A 22723-nucleotide genomic window follows, 5' to 3' on the forward strand; every position below is an offset into this window, starting at 1 on the left:
TGTAATTAAAATAAGAAAAAAAAATTAAACGAATTTTTTTTTAATTTCTCGTTTTATTTGTTCAGCAGGCTATCGGCATACTTTCTATTAATTATTATTATTCATGTAAAGTCAATTTTATTATTAATTGTACTTGAATTAAATTATCTTTTGGTTCCACTGACTTTAAAATTAAATTTGCTTGCAGGGTCTGGAAAGAAAAAAAAACGGACAAATAATTTTTAAGAGAAATTTATTAAACAATAAATAATCACAAATAATAATAAAAGCAAATTCACCAACAAATAAATTTAATTTATAATAGATAACAAAATTCAAATTTAATTAACAAATCGCTAGCAGTTATTTATTATTATAGCTATTATTATTATAGCTAATTATAGTATATTATATTATATATTTATTATAGTATATTATTATTATAGCTAATTTAATTAACAAATGCAGAGGCGCAAATGTTTATTGAAAGCAGTGTGCTGCAAGTCTTTAATCTCCATCCACGCTGAAGTAATTGCTTTAGCAGCTGTTTCCAAAGGGTGTTTCGTGGAACCCTGCTATTCAGTTGGAGTTGCGCACTTTTTTCATGAATAGAAATAATTTTTGAAACCTGTAATAGGTTTACATTCAACTGATAATTACTTTATTTTATTAATTTAGTTATTATTATGAAATCATTTAAATTAAATAATTCTCTAATAAAAAAAAAGAGCAAATTTCAAAGTGCATCATTATATTTTTTTCCGATAACAATATACTGAATGACTTACTGAAAAGATTTGCATTTCTGAGTGATTTGCTTTCTATTTATTTAAATGTATTATATATCTAAAAGTAGAAACTTTTATTCCATTAATCAAATTTGGAAAGACAGAGAGCATATCAATATGGAATGGTAAATATTTGATGTCATCATTGTGCAGTAAATATTATTATTTTTCTATGTAATTATTCTCTGTTTGTTAAACCATTATGCTTCATCTCAAATTGTTGAGAGAGTATGAAATTGTGAAATATTCTATAGTTAATTTTTATTTAGATATATATTATACATTTTTTAGATATTATACATTTTTTAGATATTATACATTTTTTTAGATATTATACATTTTTAGGTAGATATTATACAATTTAGATATATTATTATACACCATTTATTTATTTTTTTATATCAAGAGCAAAACCCTACATATTACCCAAAAATGTGGAAAACTGCTTAATTTACAGTTGTCCACATAATCACCGAATATCGGCATAATAGTTTTTTATTTTTTCGCAAAATATCTTTAATCGCAAGATAAACTTTTTTCTTTTTCTATTACAGTATACAAAAAATTGTAATTAAATTTTTGGAAAAAAATTAAATATATTTTTTTTGTTTTATTTGCAGGCTATCGGCATAATTTCTATCGATTATATTATTCATGTAAAATCAATTTTATTATTAATTGTACTCAAATTAAATTATCTTTCGGTTCCACTGACGTTAGAAATCCATTTGCTTGCATGGTCTTCAAAAAAAAAAATGGGCAAGCAATTTCCAAGAGAACTTTTTTAAAAAATAAATAATCACAAATAATAATAATAATACATTTACTAATAAATAAATTTAATTGAAAATAAATAACAAAATTTAAATTTGATTAGCAATTTTAAATAGAAATAATTTTTGAAACCTGTAATAGGTTTGCATTAAACCAATAATTAATTAATTTTATTAATTTGGTTGTTATTATTATGAAATCATTTATTATTTATAAAATAATTAATTACTATTAAATAATTTCTCTATAAAGAAAAGGAAATAGAAGATTTAAAAATGTATCATTATGCTTTTTTTTTCCAATAACAATATGCGGAATAAATTACTAAAAAGATTTGAACTTGTATCCACATTTCTCAGCGAACTTTAAAGTTCAAAATAAAGTTACCACAAATTTAAAAATTACTAATTATTTTTCTCCGATAACTTTGACATTTTATAATATTTCCTTTGCGAAAATCGTAATTCGGTTAATATAGTCAATTTGATTTATGCACACGCCAAGAAGTAATAGACTAAAAGTTGCTGCAAACTTGCAAATTCCTAAAATAAAATTAATTTTAAGACTGGTATAGATGAAAGAAGGAAAAAAAAATTATTATTCGCAGCGCATTCACATCTGCTAATTAGCTTTTTTACAAAGTCAGTGTTCTTCCAAGGGAAGTTTAATAATTAAGGGCTGAAAAAAAATCGGAAATCGCTGCTTCAGAGAATTAAAATTTTAGTAAACTTTACAAAAAAGAAAGAAAAAAACCGAGCATCTTTAGAGCTATTGGTCTGATTATCATTATATAAAATGCTTTGATAATTATAAGTTTTTAGAAATATGTGTAACAGGTTTTATAGGTATTTTAATAATATAATCTGTTATATTTTTATAATAGGTATTATAATTTTAGAAACTTACTTTTTAAAAATTTTAGAAACTTACTTTTTTCCAACAAATTCGAATTCATCCCAATAGACAAAGTTTTAAAAAGCTGGGTTTTGTAGTTTAACTGCTATAGCATTCCAAAATTTTTTTACCCACGTTTCACAACTTATCTTTTAATTTATTGGATAAAATAATATAATTCTTTCACAAAAAGTAATAAGCCTTTGGCCCAGAGACAAATATGTAATATACAGCCGCGATGGATAGAGTGTTCCCCAGTGAAGAGTGCTATAGCTTGTATAACAATTTTTCTGTCAAAAATTTCATTTATCAAAATTTTTTTCCTTTTGTGATTCCTATTTCTTTTTATTCTTACTGACTTCAGGGAGGTACTCCTAATCAATCTTTCACCCACCAAGTATAATAAGACCACCTTAATTAAAAAGATTGGGTTTATCTCTTATATCTGAACTATTTTTTTGACGATTAACTCCCCTAAATGTCTAGTCAATTTTATATGTTCAATTTGAGACTTCAAGAGTAGTATAGGCGGCACTACAGCGTAAACAGCAGGGGGTCCCTATTCCTGACGTCATCATGGAAAGTCAAGGGGTGCTTATTTCTGCCCAACCGGAAGTTGCTCATTTCTGCCCACATACAACCGGAAGTTGTTTATTTCTGCCCGCCTATAAACCGGAAGTTGCTTATTTCTGCCCGTATACTTATTTCTGCCCGCCTGTAGTTTCGATTTTAGTTTCGGTTTCTGTTTATTATTTAATTTATTAGTTTTTTGAGGGTGGCATCATTTATTATTTTTTATATTAGTTTTTAAGGATGGCAACACTTAGAAACTTTGTTATTTGGGGTGAGATATTGTATATTATGAAGTAATGACGTTATATTTTATTGCATAACAAATATCATACACATGCTTTAACTCTAGTGGCGCCATCTATGTGAGAATAAAATGACTTTAAATCTATTTTAATATTTAAATCTGTTTTAATATTATTTATTAAATATAATTAAGGCTGAGGATCGAACTCGCGCCATCAAAAAGCCTTCGTGGGTCAGTAGTTGGATATCATAACCACTGACCCACGAATGCTTGGTTAGATATGTGTTAATAAGTTTAACTTTTGTATTCTGAACACGTGTATAAATGAAAAGGATTTGATAACGATATCATTCTACAGTTTCATCGATATTCACTTAACCTTTGACAGTTATTAAATAATTATTTCTGCCCCCTCTTAATGTTATTATAACTTTCTCTGGGTGGCAACGGTACTGACCATACACGCGTTAATTATTACATAATAAATAAATGATATCATGCTTTCACTCTAGTGACGCCATCTATGAGGGAATGTCAGAAATAAAATAACTTTAAATCTATTTTATTATTTAATTTAAATATAATTATTTGCTGAGGATTGAACTCTTCATGTGGTGATAAGAGATAACGATAAATAGAGGTTACGAGAGTAAAGTTTTTCATTCATCATGGATCTTTTGAAGTTCAAACATCCCTTCACAGCTGTCCTCGCAGGTCCAACAGGTAGTGGTAAAAGTTATTTTATAAAAAAAGTGATTGAAAACCAAATGATACAGCCTTTCCCAAAACATGTAGTATGGTGTTATGGCGTTTATCAAAAATTATATGATGAGATGCCTAATGTTGTTTTTCAAGAAGGACTTCCATCCGATTTGAATCAATATTCAGATGCATTAATTGTGATTGATGATCTCATGAGTGAATTGGGAAATGATCCTCAATTGACGAAATTATTTACAAAATTTTCCCACCATAAATCTCTTAGCATTATTTTTGTGGTTCAAAACATTTTTCATAAAGGAAAGGAAATGAGAGAAATATCCTTAAATGCTCATTGTCTTGTATTATTTAAGAATCGTAGAGATCAATCGCAAATTACACATTTAGGACGTCAATTGTACCCTCGTAAAGTTAATTTTTTTCAAGAATGTTATGCTGATGCCACATCAAAATCTTATGGTTATTTACTCATTGATTTAAAGTGTGATACGGACGAATCTTTACGCATGCGTACTGGTATGTTTCCTGGAGATACTTATTATGTGTACCAACCTCGATAACTTCATTTCAACTGTGAATTTCAAGGAAATTAGATGACAACTTTAACCATTGTTTTTGAAGGTTTTCAACTTTTATCAACACTTATAAATAGGACAAGCACTCGAAATTCAAATCATTTGAAAGTAAGATGTCTGTATGTAATGAGCGAACATTAGAGCTCATGAAATTGATCTCTAAAACTAAACATTGCAAGCCTCTTTTAAAAAAGTGTTCAAAAAGTGAAATAAAAACTTTGTGTGAGTGTGTATTGAATGTATTGTGTGGTAATATACCACTCACGAAATCTCAGAAAAATAAATTAGCTCCTCATAAAGAAAGTTTAAGAAAACTTTCTAAGAAGAAATTGCCATTGTATAAGAAGAAAAGAATTCTTGTACAGAAAGGAGAAAGATTTTTATCATTTTTATTACCTGCAGCTATTTCTGTCATTAGTTCTTTAATTCATGGAGTACAGTAAGAAATTTGTGTTGGTTCCGGAGGATAGAGTGCAAGTTGCGGAACACTTATCACAACTGGATCAACAAATGAAGAATATTCTACGGAAAAAGGACTTAGCAGATGACGAGAAAGCAACCCTGTATTTACAAATATTGCAGAAGTATACGCACTTTTCAATTTCGAGACCGAATAAACCAGAACCTCAAACCGTTCAGGAGGAAATTACGAACATAGAGGATTCTCCAGTAGAGTCTACAGAAGAGATCTCTTCAAATATCAAAAAAGAAACTGAAGACTTGGAGGGAAAAATTCTAACTGCTGTTCCAGTTCGATTTCAAGAAAAAGCTAAAGATATGTACCAATTCTTAAAAAATAATGAATCTCTCCTTTGGAACGCTAAAGGTGAAATTATTCATGAAGATAAAACTGTTCCTGGAAGTAATATAGTAAATCTTATCAATGACTTTTTGCGAAATAGAAAATCAGCTCCAGTGGGGAGAAATGTATTTTTGAAAACATTAAATGATATTCAATTACCATCACATTTAGATGTAAATAAAAAATTGTATAGTAAAAATAAAATTGTTAAGAAACCTATGATGTATGCCCGCAGAAGTGCTTGGGTGAAACTTTGAATAAAATTTTATTTATTTTATTAAAATGTATTTTGTCTTTATTGATCATTTTTTTCACAGGTGAAAAAGTTTATATTATCAAGGAAACATTTCACCCTTTATTAATTAATACAAAAAATTTTAGAAAAATAGATAGAATTTTCTGAAAAACTGGAAATTTCCTTTTTGCAAAAACATAAATATTTTCTTAAAAGATAGAAAATTTTTTATAAGAATAAAAATATTTTTTTTGAAATATTAGAAAGTTTTTTTAAAAAGTTTGAAATATTTTTACGAAACAAGCAAATTTTTAACAAAAAGTAAAAATATTTTCTTAAATCAGAAAATTTTTGTGTAAAATCATAAATATTTTCTTAAAAGATAGAAATTTTTTATAAAAATAAAATTATTTTCTGAAATGTTAGAAATGTTTCCATCAATAATAAAAATATTTTCTGGAAATTTTGTTAAAAAGAATTAAAAATGTTACACTATTGCCTACATAACAATATTTAAATGTAAAATTTTATAATAATGACATGAGAGACACTAGATTTAGTTTCATTCTTTTTTTATTTTCTAAACACAAATCTTACACCATATTTTTTCTTTACAAATTGATACATCTGAAAATCATTTACATATAATTGATTTGAAATATGATACATAGAATAGCCTTGACAGCGTTTGAGTAAAAAGTAAATACAATATTGTCCACATACATTGGATGTAGGTGATTGAAACACTTTGGAATTCCATAGTACGTCCGTGTAGGAAGCGGTATTCACGTTGTAAAATCCGGGAGGTTTCCCATATGAGTCATAAAACTCTAACTGTCTTTGATCATTCACAAATAACGCTAGCCAGTGAGTCCCAGGCTGTGATGAGTCATCTGAATTCGTGATAGCACATGTGTTTTCTCGGAGATTCGGAAGCGTATCTTTTGAATATACGCCTTGAAAGTAAGGTGATGTTATCTTATCTTGCGATAAAATGTTGAATAGTTGCAATCCATCCATTCTTCAATTTCCGAAGTCGAATAAAATATTTCTTGACTTGTTAATTTCAATCAAATTTTCAAATTCGGCAAAAACGATTACGCATACTGTTTTTTCCAGTGATTTGGCAAATTTCAGTTCTAATCTCAAATTGCTATGCTTAATCAGATTTAAATGTTCTCCTGAACATAGATCTGGGGAGAGATTAAATCCAAATAATGTATTTCCGTTCCTGTAGTCTTCTCTGGAAATAAATATTCCTCTATCTTGACCCATTCGTTCCGTTCCATCAAATAAAGTTTGATAGGCACGAATGTATTGATTTTGTGAAAAGTTGAGTTCCAATGGATTATGGGGGACAGGTTGTCCATCTACATACACTCCAATAAAATTTAAATCAAAATGTTTAAAATCAAAAGGAGATTTTGTCAATGTTCCATGAAAAGCTTCATTATCTACACAACCAATAATAACCTTTTTAGGCATTTGGCCCGAAAATATATTATCTTGAATAAAAGACATGCTCCCTTTAGGAATCGAATACACTTTGCATAGGACTCGATTAATGGGGTATTTTGCACTTGTTTTCTCGAGTGCTTTAGCATGACCAAGAAGCACTCCAGGGTTCACACGAACTTTTCGAATGAATAAAGAGACATGATCCAATACTACTTTAAATCCTTCAGATCCTTGTAGACAAAATTCTGGCTTGCTTCTTATTAGTTTTATTTTCAAATCCACTAAATTGAGTAAAAGACGATCTTGATGAAATAAATCTGAATGAATGCAGCCAATCATATCCACTGTTGCGCTTTCTTTGAAAAAAGCAGTTCTTTTATTTAAACCATCCTCAGAATCTTTATAAAATAACTCAGCAGTTAATTGAGATGTTTTGCTATCATATCCATGGTTTAGGAGAGTTTCAATGTAGGCCCTATAGGGATAGGTATTACTCGAATTGGAAACTGTACGATCGTTTAAAGATACATCTACTTGAGAAAATAATGAATGTAGAAATAAATTCACAGGTCCTATAACATCATCTTTAGTGATAGCTGTATTGTTCGTTTTTACTATTTTCGCTTTCACATACAATTGTGTTTGACTGAGATCTATGTAATCTTCTACACTTCCAGAGACATGAAACTCTACGGGAGCATTATCGAAAACGTTAGAAAGAGGATGAAATTGTATCCATTGACCATCTTGAATAACTGTTTGAGTTCCAGGTAAAGTAAAAAGTTCCAATTCCGATTTTACGCACTCAGGAGAATCTTTCAACAAAAATGCCATTTTATGGATCAAAAATATCACGTCCACTCACTTTGCGTGCTTTAGATGAAATGAATCGTTTTTGCTTCTTACGCTTCCTTTTATAGTTTCCTTTCCCGACCATAGACTGCACTTTATCAATCGCTTTTTGTGCTAGATTTTTTCCACTTTCTTTAGTTCTTGTTTTGACGGCTTCCTCAAAGTTTTCTCCAGATAATACATCAGATGCTACTCGAGTTCCTGTTTTTAAAACTTCTTTTCCAATAGTTTTACCACCTCTTACTAAAAAGGGTAGCGCTGCTCTAAATAATCGACGAAATATACCACCAAGTCCATAGCCCTTTTGGAAATTAACACCTTTATAATAGGGCAAACCCGAGCCAATTTGACTCGAATAATTATCTTCGAATTTTTCAGCACAACAAACGTACGGTACACTCATCTTGACGTCTTCTCTTCAAATGAATGATTCAAAAAACGCATCGTACTATTTATAGTATTTGTCTCATGCGGAAATGTAAAACTATAATCACTTTACCACTTTCAAACGGTACGAAATCACCTGAATTCAATCTGAGCTCCACATGGATAGTTTGAAAGGAGTGTCTCGTTAAAGGTAAGTATTGAGGTCTATCATAATACTGGCTGATTGTTTCACCATCATGTCCTTTTATTCGGACGATCCGCAGTAAAGGAGCTTGCGTATCTCCGACAATTTGTGGTGAAATTAAATCTGAGTAGACGTAAAAAACGGAAAAATTAGACCACGCGTCAGCCACTAATTCGCTTCTCCGGTTACCCGTAATGACTGCATCAGGTTGGAATCCTAACAATTCGCCTAACTTCTCTAAATGAAGGCTGCAACCTTGAACGGCGTTAATTTTAACTCGTTTCGTAGCTTTATTGTAATTTATTGTAAACCGACTTGGATTTTTAGGTAAAGCAAGTTGTATAGCTGATACAATATCGAACATTGATTCGTAACACCCCACATCAATTGTTTGCCTCGCAGTCGATATGATATTACCATTATTTATCTTGTAATGAAAATAATTGTTATTTTCATTTACGTTCAGCCAAGAATGCGGATAGATGATTTCAGATAGGCCTACTTCCCATTCACCTTTTAGATTAACTGGTATCGGTAACTGCGTCTTAAAATGGGAAATTTTGTTGTTAGGAAAGAATCGCGTTGAGCTGTCAGAAGGTAACGTCACGTAGAAAGACATTTTTAAAAATGAACCTCTAACGAAAACGTTTCGCTATTTATACTTTATGAACATCCGTCACCCAATCATTAAATTTATCGGGATAACCTAGAAATTTAACAAAATATTCCGTGCTTCCTCTTTTCTTTCTCTTTTTGATAACTTTTTCTACGGGATAATAGCCCGAGTTGACTACTTTTTGTAATTCTTCTGCATAAAAAGTACCTTCTATTGCTTCATTCTTTAAATCTTTTAATTTATACACTACAGGATTTCGATGAACTATTTTATCTATGACAAATAATTCTCGAGTCCAATTATTTTCATATCCTTTCTCAAATGTAAGTTTTGATTTACTAATGCGAACAGTGTCACCTACTTGAAAAACAGGTTTATCAATATTCACATTGTCGCTATATAAATTATTCCAAACTTGTTTCTGATTATCGATGTTCACTGAGGCTGGTTCCATTTTTATACTTCTATGCTTTGTATGATTATAACTATGGATTAATTTAGAAAGGACATCAATGTATTTTTTCGTGTTGAATTCTGTAAAGTATTTCCACATCTTCGTTTTTAAAGTGCGATTAAATCTCTCAACAATACTTGCTTTAGTTTCATTATTCGTTGTAAAAAAATGAATTCCTAAATTTTTAAGATGCTGCTGTATAAGTTTATTAGTGAATTCTGTTCCTTTATCTGATTGCAGTTTCTCAGGTTTTCTTTCTCTAAAAATAGTTTTTAAAGCTGGCAATACATTTTTGGCTGATTTGTCTTTAATAGGAATAGCCCAAGCATACTTTGAGAAACAATCTATACAAGTTAACAAATATTTATATCCATTATTAAATTTCGCTAAAGATTGCATGTCAACTAAATCAATTTGAAATTGTTCATCTATACCTCCAACAATCACTCTATTACGTTTAAATTTATGCCTCACTGGTTTATGTAAAGTATAAGAATCTTTAGTCTCCAACCATTTCTTAACGTCGCTTTTCTTCACCTTACCTTTCACAGAATTATAAATAGCATTTACACCTCCAAAACTTCCTGGATGTACAGGTTTCGTATAAACAGATGAAAGTAAACGATTCATAATCTATTTCAAAAATTGTTTAGAAATTATCAGATTTTTTTTCTTTGATAACAAATTAATTCTAAGAGTTAAAATTAACACTCATAAACATTCTCAAAAAATAATGGTATACAATAATTTCTATAAAATTAAATAATAATACCTATTTAAGTATAAAATAGTTTTCCTTATTGTATTACAGCAATAATTTTTTCTTCTTCTACTTTAAGAACCTGAAAAAAGTATTATTTTGAAAAAGAAAATTCATGCCTGCTGAAAAAAAGAAATCTCGCTTCCTCTGAAAAACAAAAGTTCACAGTAATTTTTACAAAATATAAAAATAACAACAAAATATTTTAAAACTTAAGTTATTTTATTTGCAAAAATCATTTTTAGCAGCAGTTAATAAAGTATCTAATTTAATTTCTCTTAAAAAAGCTTCACACAAAAAGTCTTTAAGGGATTGTCTAAACAGCCTTCGTTCACTTAGTTCATTATTAAAATCCAGAGCAATATTCTCCACATGTAAGTCCAAGCAAGACTCATTGAAATCGTGAACACTGCACACAACCTGGTCTAGAAAGTCAGCAGACCTGTCTACTGACTTCAGACCTTTCTTCAGTCCAATATGTTTATTCAACACAATTTTCAGGCAATCTTTCATAACAGGACCCGCTTCGTTGATGTCTGAATTCTTTGGCACCACTGGACACTGTTGATGGGTGGATTCTTGAAAAATGTTCAAAAAGTCCACGGACCTGTATTTTAAATTAATATAGCCGAATGTCACACTATCTCGACACTTCTGTAGTTCTCTCCACTGTTTGAAACTGATTTCCGTCTCTTGCTTGTATACGCGACCACTTCTGCAGGTATATTCGTCCACTAGCAGATACTTTCCCTCGTCATTCATCAGCACATAAAATTTTTCACGGGGATTAGCTGGAGGGATCTCTTCCAAAGCCATGTTGATGTCTGCAATGCCGAAGATACATGTCGGTGGACCATGACAGAAGCAAGCATTGTACTGTTCAGGCTGTAGAGTTATACCATATCCTGAAGGATAGTATGAGTCTCCATATCTGTTAAACCTTCGTATATGAATGGCTGATTTCTTGTTATACGTGCTGGCCAAAACGAATAAGTCCTCACCAATTGGATAGCAATACTCTGGAAAGTTTCCCTCCTGGAACAAACCTTTCCTCTTTGGTTCATCCTAATAAAATAAAAAGAAACACTTTTTTGAGTCACCAAGAACAACAAACAAGCAAAACCTAATTACTGTTTAGACATTAACTACATTATTTCGAACTACTATTTCTAAATAAATTGTATATTAATATACAATGTAAAGTTTAAGAGTAAAATATAATTTCTAAGCAAATTGTATATTAATATTTAATGTAAAGTTTAAAAGTAAAATATAAGGATAAGTTTCGAATAGGAGTGTTAAAAACATTTAGTAAAAGAAGTTAAAAATTATGTTTAGCCTGGAAAATCTATTAACATTAAATAAAAATATTATTACACATGAAGATAAAATAAGGGTAAAAAAATATAGAAGTACTTACTTGAATTTCATCGTGTTTTCTTTTTAATAAAGAGTTGGCTTCCATAACTATCTAAAGACTGTAAAACTCCACTTAAGAAATAAATATTAACAATTTTCACGAAGTAACTACATACGCCAGAGCAAAGGAACTTGTTATATACGATAGGGAAATTATAATCAACACAGTATTAATCGTTGCCAACAAAGGAAATATAACTCTAACAGCCAATCAGAAAAATATGAAACTGCCACATGCTTAACTACTTACCAGCGCAAGTGAAAGGAACTGAATTCAACACACACGTCATAGACCAAGATCCAACTTGTTATACCTTATCAGAATGACTCGCTCTGTAATCAGTAGTTGTGTTATCACACAAAACACGTCACACAAAACAGGCGTATGGTCAGTACCGTTGCCACCCAGAGAAAGTTATAATAACATTAAGAGGGGGCAGAAATAATTATTTAATAACTGTCAAAGGTTAAGTGAATATCGATGAAACTGTAGAATGATATCGTTATCAAATCCTTTTCATTTATACACGTGTTCAGAATACAAAAGTTAAACTTATTAACACATATCTAACCAAGCATTCGTGGGTCAGTGGTTATGATATCCAACTACTGACCCACGAAGGCTTTTTAATGGCGCGAGTTCGATCCTCAGCCTTAATTATATTTAATAAATAATATTAAAACAGATTTAAATATTAAAATAGATTTAAAGTCATTTTATTCTCACATAGATGGCGCCACTAGATCAAAAGCATGATATCATTTATGTGTTATGTAATAATAGATGACGTCATAACTTCATAATATACAATATCTCCCCAAATAACAAAGTTTCTAAGTGTTGCCATCCTTGAAAGCTAATATTAAAATTAATATGTGTTGCCACCCTCAAAAAACTAATAAATTAAATAATAAACAGAAACCGAAACTAAATTAAAAACAGAAACCGAAACTAAAATCGAAACTACAGGCGGGCAGAAATAAGTATACGGGCAGAAATAAGCAACTTCCGGTTCATATGAGGGCAGAAATAAGCAACTTCCGGTGTAGATGGGCAGAGATGAGCAACTTCCGGTTGGGCAGAAATAAGCACCCCTTGACTTTCCATGATGACGTCAGGAATTGGGACCCCCTGCTGTTTACGCTGTAGTGCCGCCTATACTACTTTCAAGCATGTGTAAAATTCTGTTAAATAAAAATGAAAGAAATTCTAATTGTAAGCAATTTCAACGCGAATTGAAACATATTGAGAAATTCGCGGATTTTCGAAGAAAAGAGGACAATTTCAAGGAAATTCGGGCCGCGACAGACTTGCAGCCCTAAAATCATAACTTTCAAAATTATTTAAAATTGAGGCTTGAGTATAATTGGTAAGTGTTATGCAATTGCAGTGCGAATAAAATTGTTATTAAAATCAACTGCAGTTGTAGCTGCATAATAGTAAAATAAATAAAACCTGGAGAAGACCTTTTTTAATTGAATTTTTGGTTAATTTGAGTAAAAATTATTTTAAAATTTGTGAAAATTGCGGCATTTGTGAAAAAGAGACAAAGTAGTCTTTTTTGAGCATATCAGAAAATTTTTAATTTTTTGTTGAATTTTTTATTTTGCTTTAGAAAAAAAATTTAATGTGAGGGGATTTACAAGTCTTAACATAAACATTAGTTATACCAATCATCCATCTTTGCCAGGAAAAAGAAGCAAATAATGAAACCCCTCCACCATTAGATGCTTACACAATATTTGAATGGCCTCCCATTCTCTTTTTCATTGTGATTTAAAATTTTGACCACGTTCTGACATAGAAAACAAAGTAACAGCCACAAAATTAAAAAAAAACATTACTAGATAATAATTATAATAACGAGTTATAACTTTGAAAATGCTATATTTGGAACCTAAAGCGGTAATTGTTAAAACTAAATAACTTACAAAATACGACGCAGTATTATTATTTTTACTTTTTTTCTTCCAAATAAAAGCGGAAGAAATTTAACTTGTTTTTGTTCATAAAATTTAAGGTTAAAATTGAATTGAGCAAGGAATATTTCATACAGCAGGTCGGGCTGGCGCTGAACTCGTGTTCGTGTGATCGGGTGCTCAAATCCAACAGACCCATGAACCCCAGAGTCATTAATAGTGACTACTGAATGCCAAATTCTTTTGGAGTCACAAAGTCCTCCAAGTTAACAAAACAAATTAATACCTCGAGGCGTACTGAGCCAGGAGCTCTTTAGTCTTCTGAATTGGGTTCACAATTACAAGGTCACGGAGTGGAACATTAGTACACGCAAACTCAAATTTAGGTAAGCTGTTAAGAGACGGTTGTAAATTAAAATGCTTTACAGCAAATCAGGATTAATAAATAGCTACTATAAGCTATTTTGTTATTAATAATATTCTTTTCATTAATTATATTTATTAACAATATTCTTTGCACTTAAATATATTGAAAGAAAATAATGATAAGCCACGCTTTCAAATTGTGCTGTTATCAAGCGGAAGTTCTAGAAATTTGAAAAGTTTTATCTAGAAATTATGCTAATAAACAGTTTGATGTAAAAATATCGATTTTGGACAACTGTGGCTTATCATTATATTGCACCAACCCTTAGATTTTGCTGCTTTTAAACAAAAATTTTTTTCCCTGTTACAGTTGTGCTGAGTCAGTAACAGTGAACAGTGACTATAGATACAACCCCACAACATTCCGCTCTCTGCAAACTCTGCGTTTGTTTTTTCTAGCAAATTCCGAACACTTTAAACCAACTACAGGACCCTACGCACTGAAGTTATTGTGGAATAGTATTACAGAACCATTCCTGTGTCAGGAGGAATTCAAAAACGGTGTCATAGCAATCCAACCGTTTGATGAGCATTATGATCTAAATGTCGTAACTGCAGCATGGGATTGGTATGTAAGTCATGTACTGGGAAACGTCATCTCACCCAGAGGACCAAGATCTCTGGCCCATCTTTCAAGATGTTCCGTTCGTCGGCAACTGGCGACATGCCTTCAGCTGCCATGTGGTGTTGACCAGCTTGATGTTCCGAAGATTCTAAAAGATTATATTCTTTTGGAACATTGAAAGCCTTTTACCAGTGCAGAGCTGAAAAAGATGTGTAATTTCTATGAATAAATTTCAATCTAATAAACAAATTGCAATTGTTAGTTGTACATAGTTTCGACTCAACACCAAAGATGAACCTTCCCAATTTTTCCTAGGAAATTATTAAAACTCAACACTGCATTTTTGCTATACAAACAATTAAATTTTCCTTTTGTTGAAAGTATGTTAGCTATAGCATTTTGTAGGAAATTAATTTTCAAAACTCGAATGTTTTATTTGTAGGTTTTATAATATAGAGTATCACTTCTATATAAAGTATTTTTCGTGATTTTTGTGCACACGAGCAGGAAAGTATTATACACTTAAATGCATATAAAATATGATTCTATTAGTAAAATAATAGAATCATATCAGACAAAAGAACCTAAAGTTGCGATGGTGTGTAGAAAATGTAATAATAATAAGATTCGATTCCTCTTAGGCCGAGAATATTAACAGTAAAACTTTCAACAGGGACTGCAACCAAATTGTCCACAAAAAATAAGTACCTTTTAAGCACTTAAAAAATATTTTTTTGAAAATTTTTCTAATTAAAAAAAGTCACATTTTTTTTCTTCTCTGTGTTGAAACTTTATTATACAATTATATGTATAAAATTATCAAAATAGAAAAACACTTTATAAGATTTTATAAAATCATTTGAAAATAATAAGTTTCAGACAAAGAAAAAGATAAAATTATCAAAGAACTGATTTTATTAGCCACCATAAAACATTTTATGCACGATTTTAAACATATTCAATACTGAATTCCTTATTATTTTTTTTAAATTACTAATTATTTTATTCAATTTATATACAAAATTAATTTAATTTCGATTTTACAATTAGTTGAAATTTAAATAAAAATTTATAAATGTACACTCAGCAAAAACATTAGTATTTGTAATTATGTTCAGTATTTCTTTAATGAAATATTTCAAAAATTCTGAAATAAAAAATGTAATCAATATTGTAGCTAAAAAAAAATTTCCTGGAGTAAATTATTAAAATATGGTTAGTAATATATTCATCATATTTAACAAAGTTGAGATGATCGAATATTTAATTTCAATTATTTTTAAGTCAAATGGTAAAGACATAAATTATATTATTTTGAACTGACATTTCTAAATCACATAACATTTCTTACAGCATTTGCTGAATGTTAAAATAGTGAAAAGCCTTTCAGTTCAGTTTTTTTTTTTAAATATTCCCTTTAAAAATTCTAAAAACAAGTCTTTAATCATAACTCAAAAGTATTAAAAATAATAACAAATCCAGTAGAACAAAACTATAACGAAGGAGCTAAAATATTTTATACTACTATTAATGGGTGGTCCGTCAGGTACGAAATCTCGCGTTTAAAAAAGCTCAATTAATTCAAATGAATAACAAGTAAAATAAAATAAAAAAATTTAAAGTCAATTCCTGCTTAAGTAAAGAAAAGAAAAATTTTATTTTAGTTTTTAGTAAACTATTACAATATTTTCTCTCATTAAAAACTAAAATTAATTAATTAAATTTAATTACTGAATTTATATTTGAAAATGTTATTTTAGATCACTGATGTTACTTTTAAAATATGTGAAAAACTGAATTGGTTATAGTAAAATTTAAAACGGTGACTCACGCTTTTATAACTCCTGAAGCGCTATTGCTAGTGTGGTGAAATTTAGAGAGTGGGTGCAAGACAAAATTTCAGCGAAAAAAAAAAAAAAAAAAGCGTACGAGAAATTAAAGTAATAAAAATTCCGTTGACTCAAATTTAAAGTGAAATTATTAAATTATATAATTTCAATAAAAATTATCTGACTTTGATCGAATAATTGTTCGGTTCAGTTCGTAACATTTATATAATAGTTAATAAGATGATTTTTTCCGGGCTTTTTCTCTGGAAAATGTTCTTCTTTTTTCCTCCCATATGATTCACTGTTACAAACTCACAGCCACAACTGTTATAAATAATAACATATTATACGGTTTAACTGTATTATTTCATATGACGGCAGATATTACCATGGTAGAATAACAGAATCATGATAAAAAGAACACCGAAAAAAGAAGCACCAGAAGAAAAAGCCACAAAAAAGCATCGCGTTAACTATTATATAAATGTAATGTCCGATTCGACTCAGGTTATTCAATTTTAGTTATGTTATAAATTGTAAAATTAATAATAACGATTTGATTACATTAAATTCCACAATTGTAATCAATTGTGGAATTTAATGTCATCAAATCGTTATTCAATCATATTTAGATACTTTGCAAAAAGATATTTAAGATGAAAAGTTTAATCTGGGGTGAACTAAAAAGAATTTGTTAATACTTTACATACTTTTGGTTGTAAATACAATTATATAATAATATAATTGCTATAAATAGTTTCTCAATTAACAAAAGTTCGTCAAGATAAAATTTTTTGATGATTTAAATTTTGTTTAAATTTGATTTTTGTTAAAAATATTGACGAAAATGATCAAATATTTCAGTTAAGTACAATTTCCTTTCTAAAAAAAATAGTTAAGAAAGGATTATTTGTATATTATATCACAACACAAAAAGTGGAATTATTGAAATTTAGAACTGCTGAAGAGTGGCAGTGCATTTGATAGATAGAATGAAGAGAGTAAAGTTCTTTTCTGCAAATTTTTATTTAATCCTTATATATTATTTATTTCTTAAAAAATATCTAAATATGTTCGAATAATTATTTAAATACATTAAATTCAGGTTCAATGACCTGAACAGATCGTCACAATTTTATATTAGCTAATGAGGTGCTTTATTTCAGGACTTATTTTTTCTGTCATACTTATCACTAGTCATAGTAAAGCGGTTTCCAAAAGTTAGACCATAGAGTAACGCGGAAAAATTACTAAGGCTTCAAAAGTTAGGATTTTTTTTTTTTACCAGTAATTATATTTATATCCATTCAATGAGCTATAATGGCTCAGGGGAGAGAGCGTTTGATATCAATGAGGTGAGCCAGGTTCGAATCCCAGCAATGGCTGCTTGAGACGAATTTCTCCTCCGGCTTGCACGACCACGCCACAGCACTGATATAAAATATCCTCAGTGGTAGACGGATCATGGGTTAGAGTCAGTTCTCTTGCGTCGGGCTAACCGTAGGATGTTTTCGTGATTTTCCTCTCTATGTAGCGTAAATGCGGTTTAGTTCCATCACAAAGTCCTCCACGAAGGCAGTTTCTCCCTGTACTTAATCTAGAAGTACCCTTGTCTTTTGTATTGGGTTCAAAATTACAAGCCAACGGAGTAGAAGATAAGTACTAGTCGTAAACCCAAAAAAATGGATCGGATGTTCAATGAAGGTTATAAAATGTAACCAAGCAAATAATTCATAATTTATTTAATATTTCAGTTGTCTATATAAACTTAAATGATAAAAAAACACGGAATAAATTATGAGAAGGGTCATTAATAAAAAAATCAATAAACTAATCACTAATCATTAGGTTCAATCCATAAGCTAATCAATAAAAACATTTAAACTCTTTTCTTTTCTTGAATTCAAAATAAAATGACTAAATTCAAGAAAAAAAGTTATATTTTTCTGATAACTATTCTCAATCCTTACAGTTCCTTTTTAAAATCCATAATTCAGCATATTTTATTCATTTTCAACATGAGCATACACCCAAGAATAAATTTATAATTTAAAACATTTCCTTCTTCGCACTAAACACAAAATTATTATTTTTTTCTTGGTTAGTATATTAAAGGCTGCTAATAGAGTTTCATTTAAACAATGGGGTTCAACCAAGAAAGCTCGATTGTCAGAGTTTTCATATTTAAAATAGGAAAGAAAAAAAATGGTAACCGCTATTCTAGTATTCTTTCAAACAGAGTATTCAGGCAGGTGTTTCTTTCAAGCACTTATCTTATAGTGATTTACTAGTTAATTGAGAGGGGGAGGGTAGTACTGACCATTCATTTCATATCTTGAAAGCAATAGATTCCTTCCAAGAATCGAACACACTGACCATGTCACACTATTTACACATATTTCCATTCATGTGGTTCAAATAATAATAAACGACTTTCCTAAAACTTGAAATACGGGTATCCAGTCACCTGGTGGTTTCTTTCAAGAAGTAACAATTTGTAGCAATTGTAGAAGTAGTTCCAAATTGAAATTTCGAAGCGCGTTTGAAATTTATTTTCCTTCGGAAATTTATTTATATAATGGCTGCAACAAGCGTGGGTTATCGCGATTTCTCGCTTGTTTTCAAAGCGTTCCATCTGAAAAAAAATGCTCCAAATGGAATGATTTGCCGTTGCGGGCTTGAAAAGGAGGATACTGTTTTTTCTAAAGATGAGGAGAGATATATTGAAGAAAATATTGGTGAGTTGAGATTATTTTCCAGTGATTCTTTTCGAATAGAAACCATAATGGTACCAACATGTGATGACGACTTTTCATCAACTAAAATTTTGAGAAAACTTTTTCGTGGTGTTAGATCACCTTACAAAAGTTTAATGTGGTGTGGCCGCCTTCTGATTGAATTCCACGAAGAAAACCAATGCAGTCGGTATTTATCGTCTGCTCTGAAGTTTTATATAAAAGCGATTGAAATCTACAAAGAGGCTCGCTATCTTTTACATATCCGTCCTTTTCATATGATAATGAAAAAACTTTTAAGGCTTTCATCTAAATTTCGCGTTCACCAGAGTGTATTTCTCGAACTTTTGAGATTGCTTAGCACAGATCGATATGATGATCTGTCTGATTTTCTGACTGACGATGAGGTTTGTGTGTTAGAAGATATATTTAGAGCAGCAAACGAACTTAAACTAGATATATTGGTGTTATGGGAAAAAGTAGACAGCGGATCTTACACTTCATTTAATTGGTTTATATATGAACACGCTGAATTTCTTATTCCATTAATCAAATTTGGAAAGATAGAGAACGTGTCAGGAGTGAGTGGTTTTTGGTTGCAGTATTCATTGTTCCTGTAAGTATTATTATTTTTCTATTTAATTATTTTCTGTCTGTTAAACTATTGTTCTTCATCTCAAATTGCTGAGAGTATGAAATTGTGAAATATTCTATAGATAATTTTTAGTACCATTTATTATTTTTTTATATCAAATGCAAAAACCCTACAAATTGGCCCAAATCGTGGAAAACTGCTTAATTTACGGTTATCCACGTAATCACCAAATATCAGCAAAAGTGTTTTTTTTCCACAAAATGTCGTTATTTACCAGATACACATGTTTTTTTTATGACAGTATTTAAAATATTGTAATTAAAATTAAAAAAAAACAATGAAACGTATTTTTAAAAAAAAAAAATTCTGCTTTACTTGTTTTGCAGGTTATCCGCATAATTTCTATCAATTACTACTATTCATGTGAAATAAATTTTATTATTAACTATACTCGAATTAAGTAATCTTTCGATTTGACTGAAAAATCCATTTGCTTACAGGGTGTGGAAAAATAACTGACAAATAATTTTATTATTGAATTTATTTTGAATTTTATTCAAAAAATAAATTATCACAAAAAATAATAATAGTAGATTTACTAATAAGTAAATTCAATTGATTATAAGTAAGAAAATTTAAATTTTATTAACAAAGCAGCAGCCTTAAGCAGAGGTGCAAATGTTTATTGAAAGCAGTGGGCCGCAAGTCTTTAATCTCCATTCACGTTGAAGTACTAAATTATTAAACATGTGTAACTCGATCTAAATCTGTGGCTTAAATTTAATCGTGATGGTCACTCCCATTTTGTTTCGACGAGATAAGAGCAATCTTGAAGTACTAATTGTGTTACCTATTTTATTTCCTTTATTTTTTGAATGAGAGTAACCTTTAGATTATCTATAGAAAGTCAAAGACCGTCTGCTGCTATGGAGACAAGAAATACCGCATTCTAAGGAGGAGAGCTTCTTTCACCTCTGATTTCCTTCCTCTCGACTCCCTGAATCAAAACCTGTCTTAAATAATGATCCGGCAGCCCTACATGAAATAGTTAAGCCTTGTAACCATAGTTACTGCCACCGCTCCAGACGAATGGCTAGGGGAGTTTTTTTACATAGACAAACTATACAATTTATTCCTGATCAGACACGAAAGCAATAATATTAATTCGTATTTCTGAATTTAAATTTAAATTTTTTATTTATTTATTCACTTTCTTTTCAAAAAAAAAGTCGGAAGAAATTTATCTTGTTTTACTTTATAAAATTTAAGATAAAAGTTGAATTGAGTAAGGAATATTTAATACAGCAGGCCTGTCAGGCGTTGAACACGTGTTCGTGTGAACAAGGGTTCAAATCCAACAGACCGATGAATTCCAGTGTATAAATGGTGAGTGGTGCATGCTAAATTCTCTAGGAGTCACAAAGTCCTCCAAGTTAACAAAGCAAATCAATACATCGGGGAGGGCACTGATCCAGGAGTTCCCTAGTCTTCTGGATTGGGTTCAAAGTTACATGGTTACAGAGTTGAACATTGATAGACGTAAACTCAAAAATGGGTCGGCTGATCAACGATGGTTGTGAATTAAAATACTTTACTGCAGATCAGGATTAATAAAGAACTACCATAAGATATTTTGTAATTAATTATATTCTTTTCATCAATTATATTTATTATATTCATTTATTATATTCATTTATTATATTTATTAATAATATTCTTTGCACTTTAAAAGATGACAAGAAAATGAAATAATAATAAGCCACACTTTCAAATTGTGCGTTATCAGGTGGAAGTTGAATAAATTTGAAAAGTATTTATCTAAAAAATTTTGCTAATGGACTGTTTGATGTGAAAATATCAATTTTTGACAACTGTAGCTTATCATTATATTTGCACCAACCCATTATATTTTAGTAATTTTTAATTATATTTTTTTCCTGTTACAGATTGTCTACGTCAACTGATTTTGACTTTGACTGTGAATACAACTCCACAAACTTCCGCGCACTGCAAACTCTGCGTTTGTTTTTTCTAATAAAGTCCAAATTCATTAAACCAACTACCGGACCTTACGCACTGAAGTTATTGTGGAATAGTATAACAGAGCCATTCCTGTGTCAGGAAGAGTTCAAAAAGGGTGTCAAAGAATTCGAAGCATCTGATCGATTAACTGCAGCATGGGATTGGTATGCAAACCATGTGTTGAAAAACGTCATCTCACCCAGAGGACCAAGATCTCTGGCCCATCTTTCAAGGTGCTCCGTTCGTAAGCAGCTGGCGACATGCCTTCAGCTTCCGTGTGGTGTTGACCAGCTTGATGCTCCGAAGATTCTAAAAGATTATATTCTTTTGAAACATTGAAAGCTTTTTACCTGTGCAGAGCTGAAAAAGCTGTGTAATTTCGAAGAATAAATTTCATTCTAATAAGTAAATCGCAATTGTTAATTGTGCATTGTTTTGACTCAACACCAAAGATAAACCTTCTCCATTTTTCCTCGGAAATTATTAAAACTCCACGATACATTGCTGTACAAACAATGAAATTTTCCTTTCGTAGAAGATATGTTAGCTATAATATTTTGTAGGAAATAAATTTTCAAAACAGGAATGCTTTATTTGAAGGTTTTATAATACAGAGCATCGCTTGAATATAAAATATAGATAGAAGTGATTATTTGCACATGAGCAGGGAAGTATTGTACACTTAAATGTATGTAAAATCTGATTCTATTAGTAAAATAATAGAGTCATATCAGACTTAAGAACCTAAAAATGTGATGGTGTGTAGAAAATGTAATAATAATGAGATTCGATTCTTAGGTCGAGAATATTAACAGTGAAACTTTCAACAGGGAGTGCAACCAAATTTTCAACAAAGAATAGGTACCTTTCTTAAGCACTTAAAATATATTTAGCACTTAAAAAAATTTTTTTTCTCA

General features: G+C 30.2%; 2 protein-coding genes across 3 annotated transcripts in view; both read left to right on the forward strand.

Moving 5' to 3' along the window:
• The window catches only part of LOC147802194 (uncharacterized), a 43707-nt gene extending 28833 nt beyond the window's left edge, over positions 1–14874 (forward strand). The window contains exon 2 of the mRNA XM_087153649.1: positions 14371–14874. Within this exon, the coding sequence (XP_087009775.1) occupies positions 14371–14803 (433 nt within the window). The 3' untranslated portion in view covers positions 14804–14874. The remainder of the gene's footprint in view (positions 1–14370) is intronic.
• A 3814-nt stretch (positions 14875–18688) lies between these two features.
• Positions 18689–22723, forward strand: part of LOC147802195 (uncharacterized) — a 52369-nt gene continuing 48334 nt past the window's right edge. Inside the window, exons 1-2 of one of the 2 annotated variants that reach the window (XM_087153651.1) lie at positions 18696–19805; positions 21731–22216. In XM_087153651.1, coding sequence (XP_087009777.1) covers positions 19033–19805; positions 21731–22145 — 1188 coding nt within the window. In that variant the 5' untranslated portion in view covers positions 18696–19032 and the 3' untranslated portion in view covers positions 22146–22216. Of the gene's footprint in view, positions 19806–21730; positions 22217–22723 lie in introns of those variants that run through there. The other variant, XM_087153653.1, reaches the window with a different exon arrangement.

This window comes from Parasteatoda tepidariorum, chromosome 10, assembly GCF_982258835.1.
Source record: "Parasteatoda tepidariorum strain Cologne lab strain chromosome 10, Ptep-v5.0, whole genome shotgun sequence".
In the NCBI taxonomy this organism is placed as follows: Eukaryota; Metazoa; Arthropoda; class Arachnida; order Araneae; family Theridiidae; genus Parasteatoda; species Parasteatoda tepidariorum.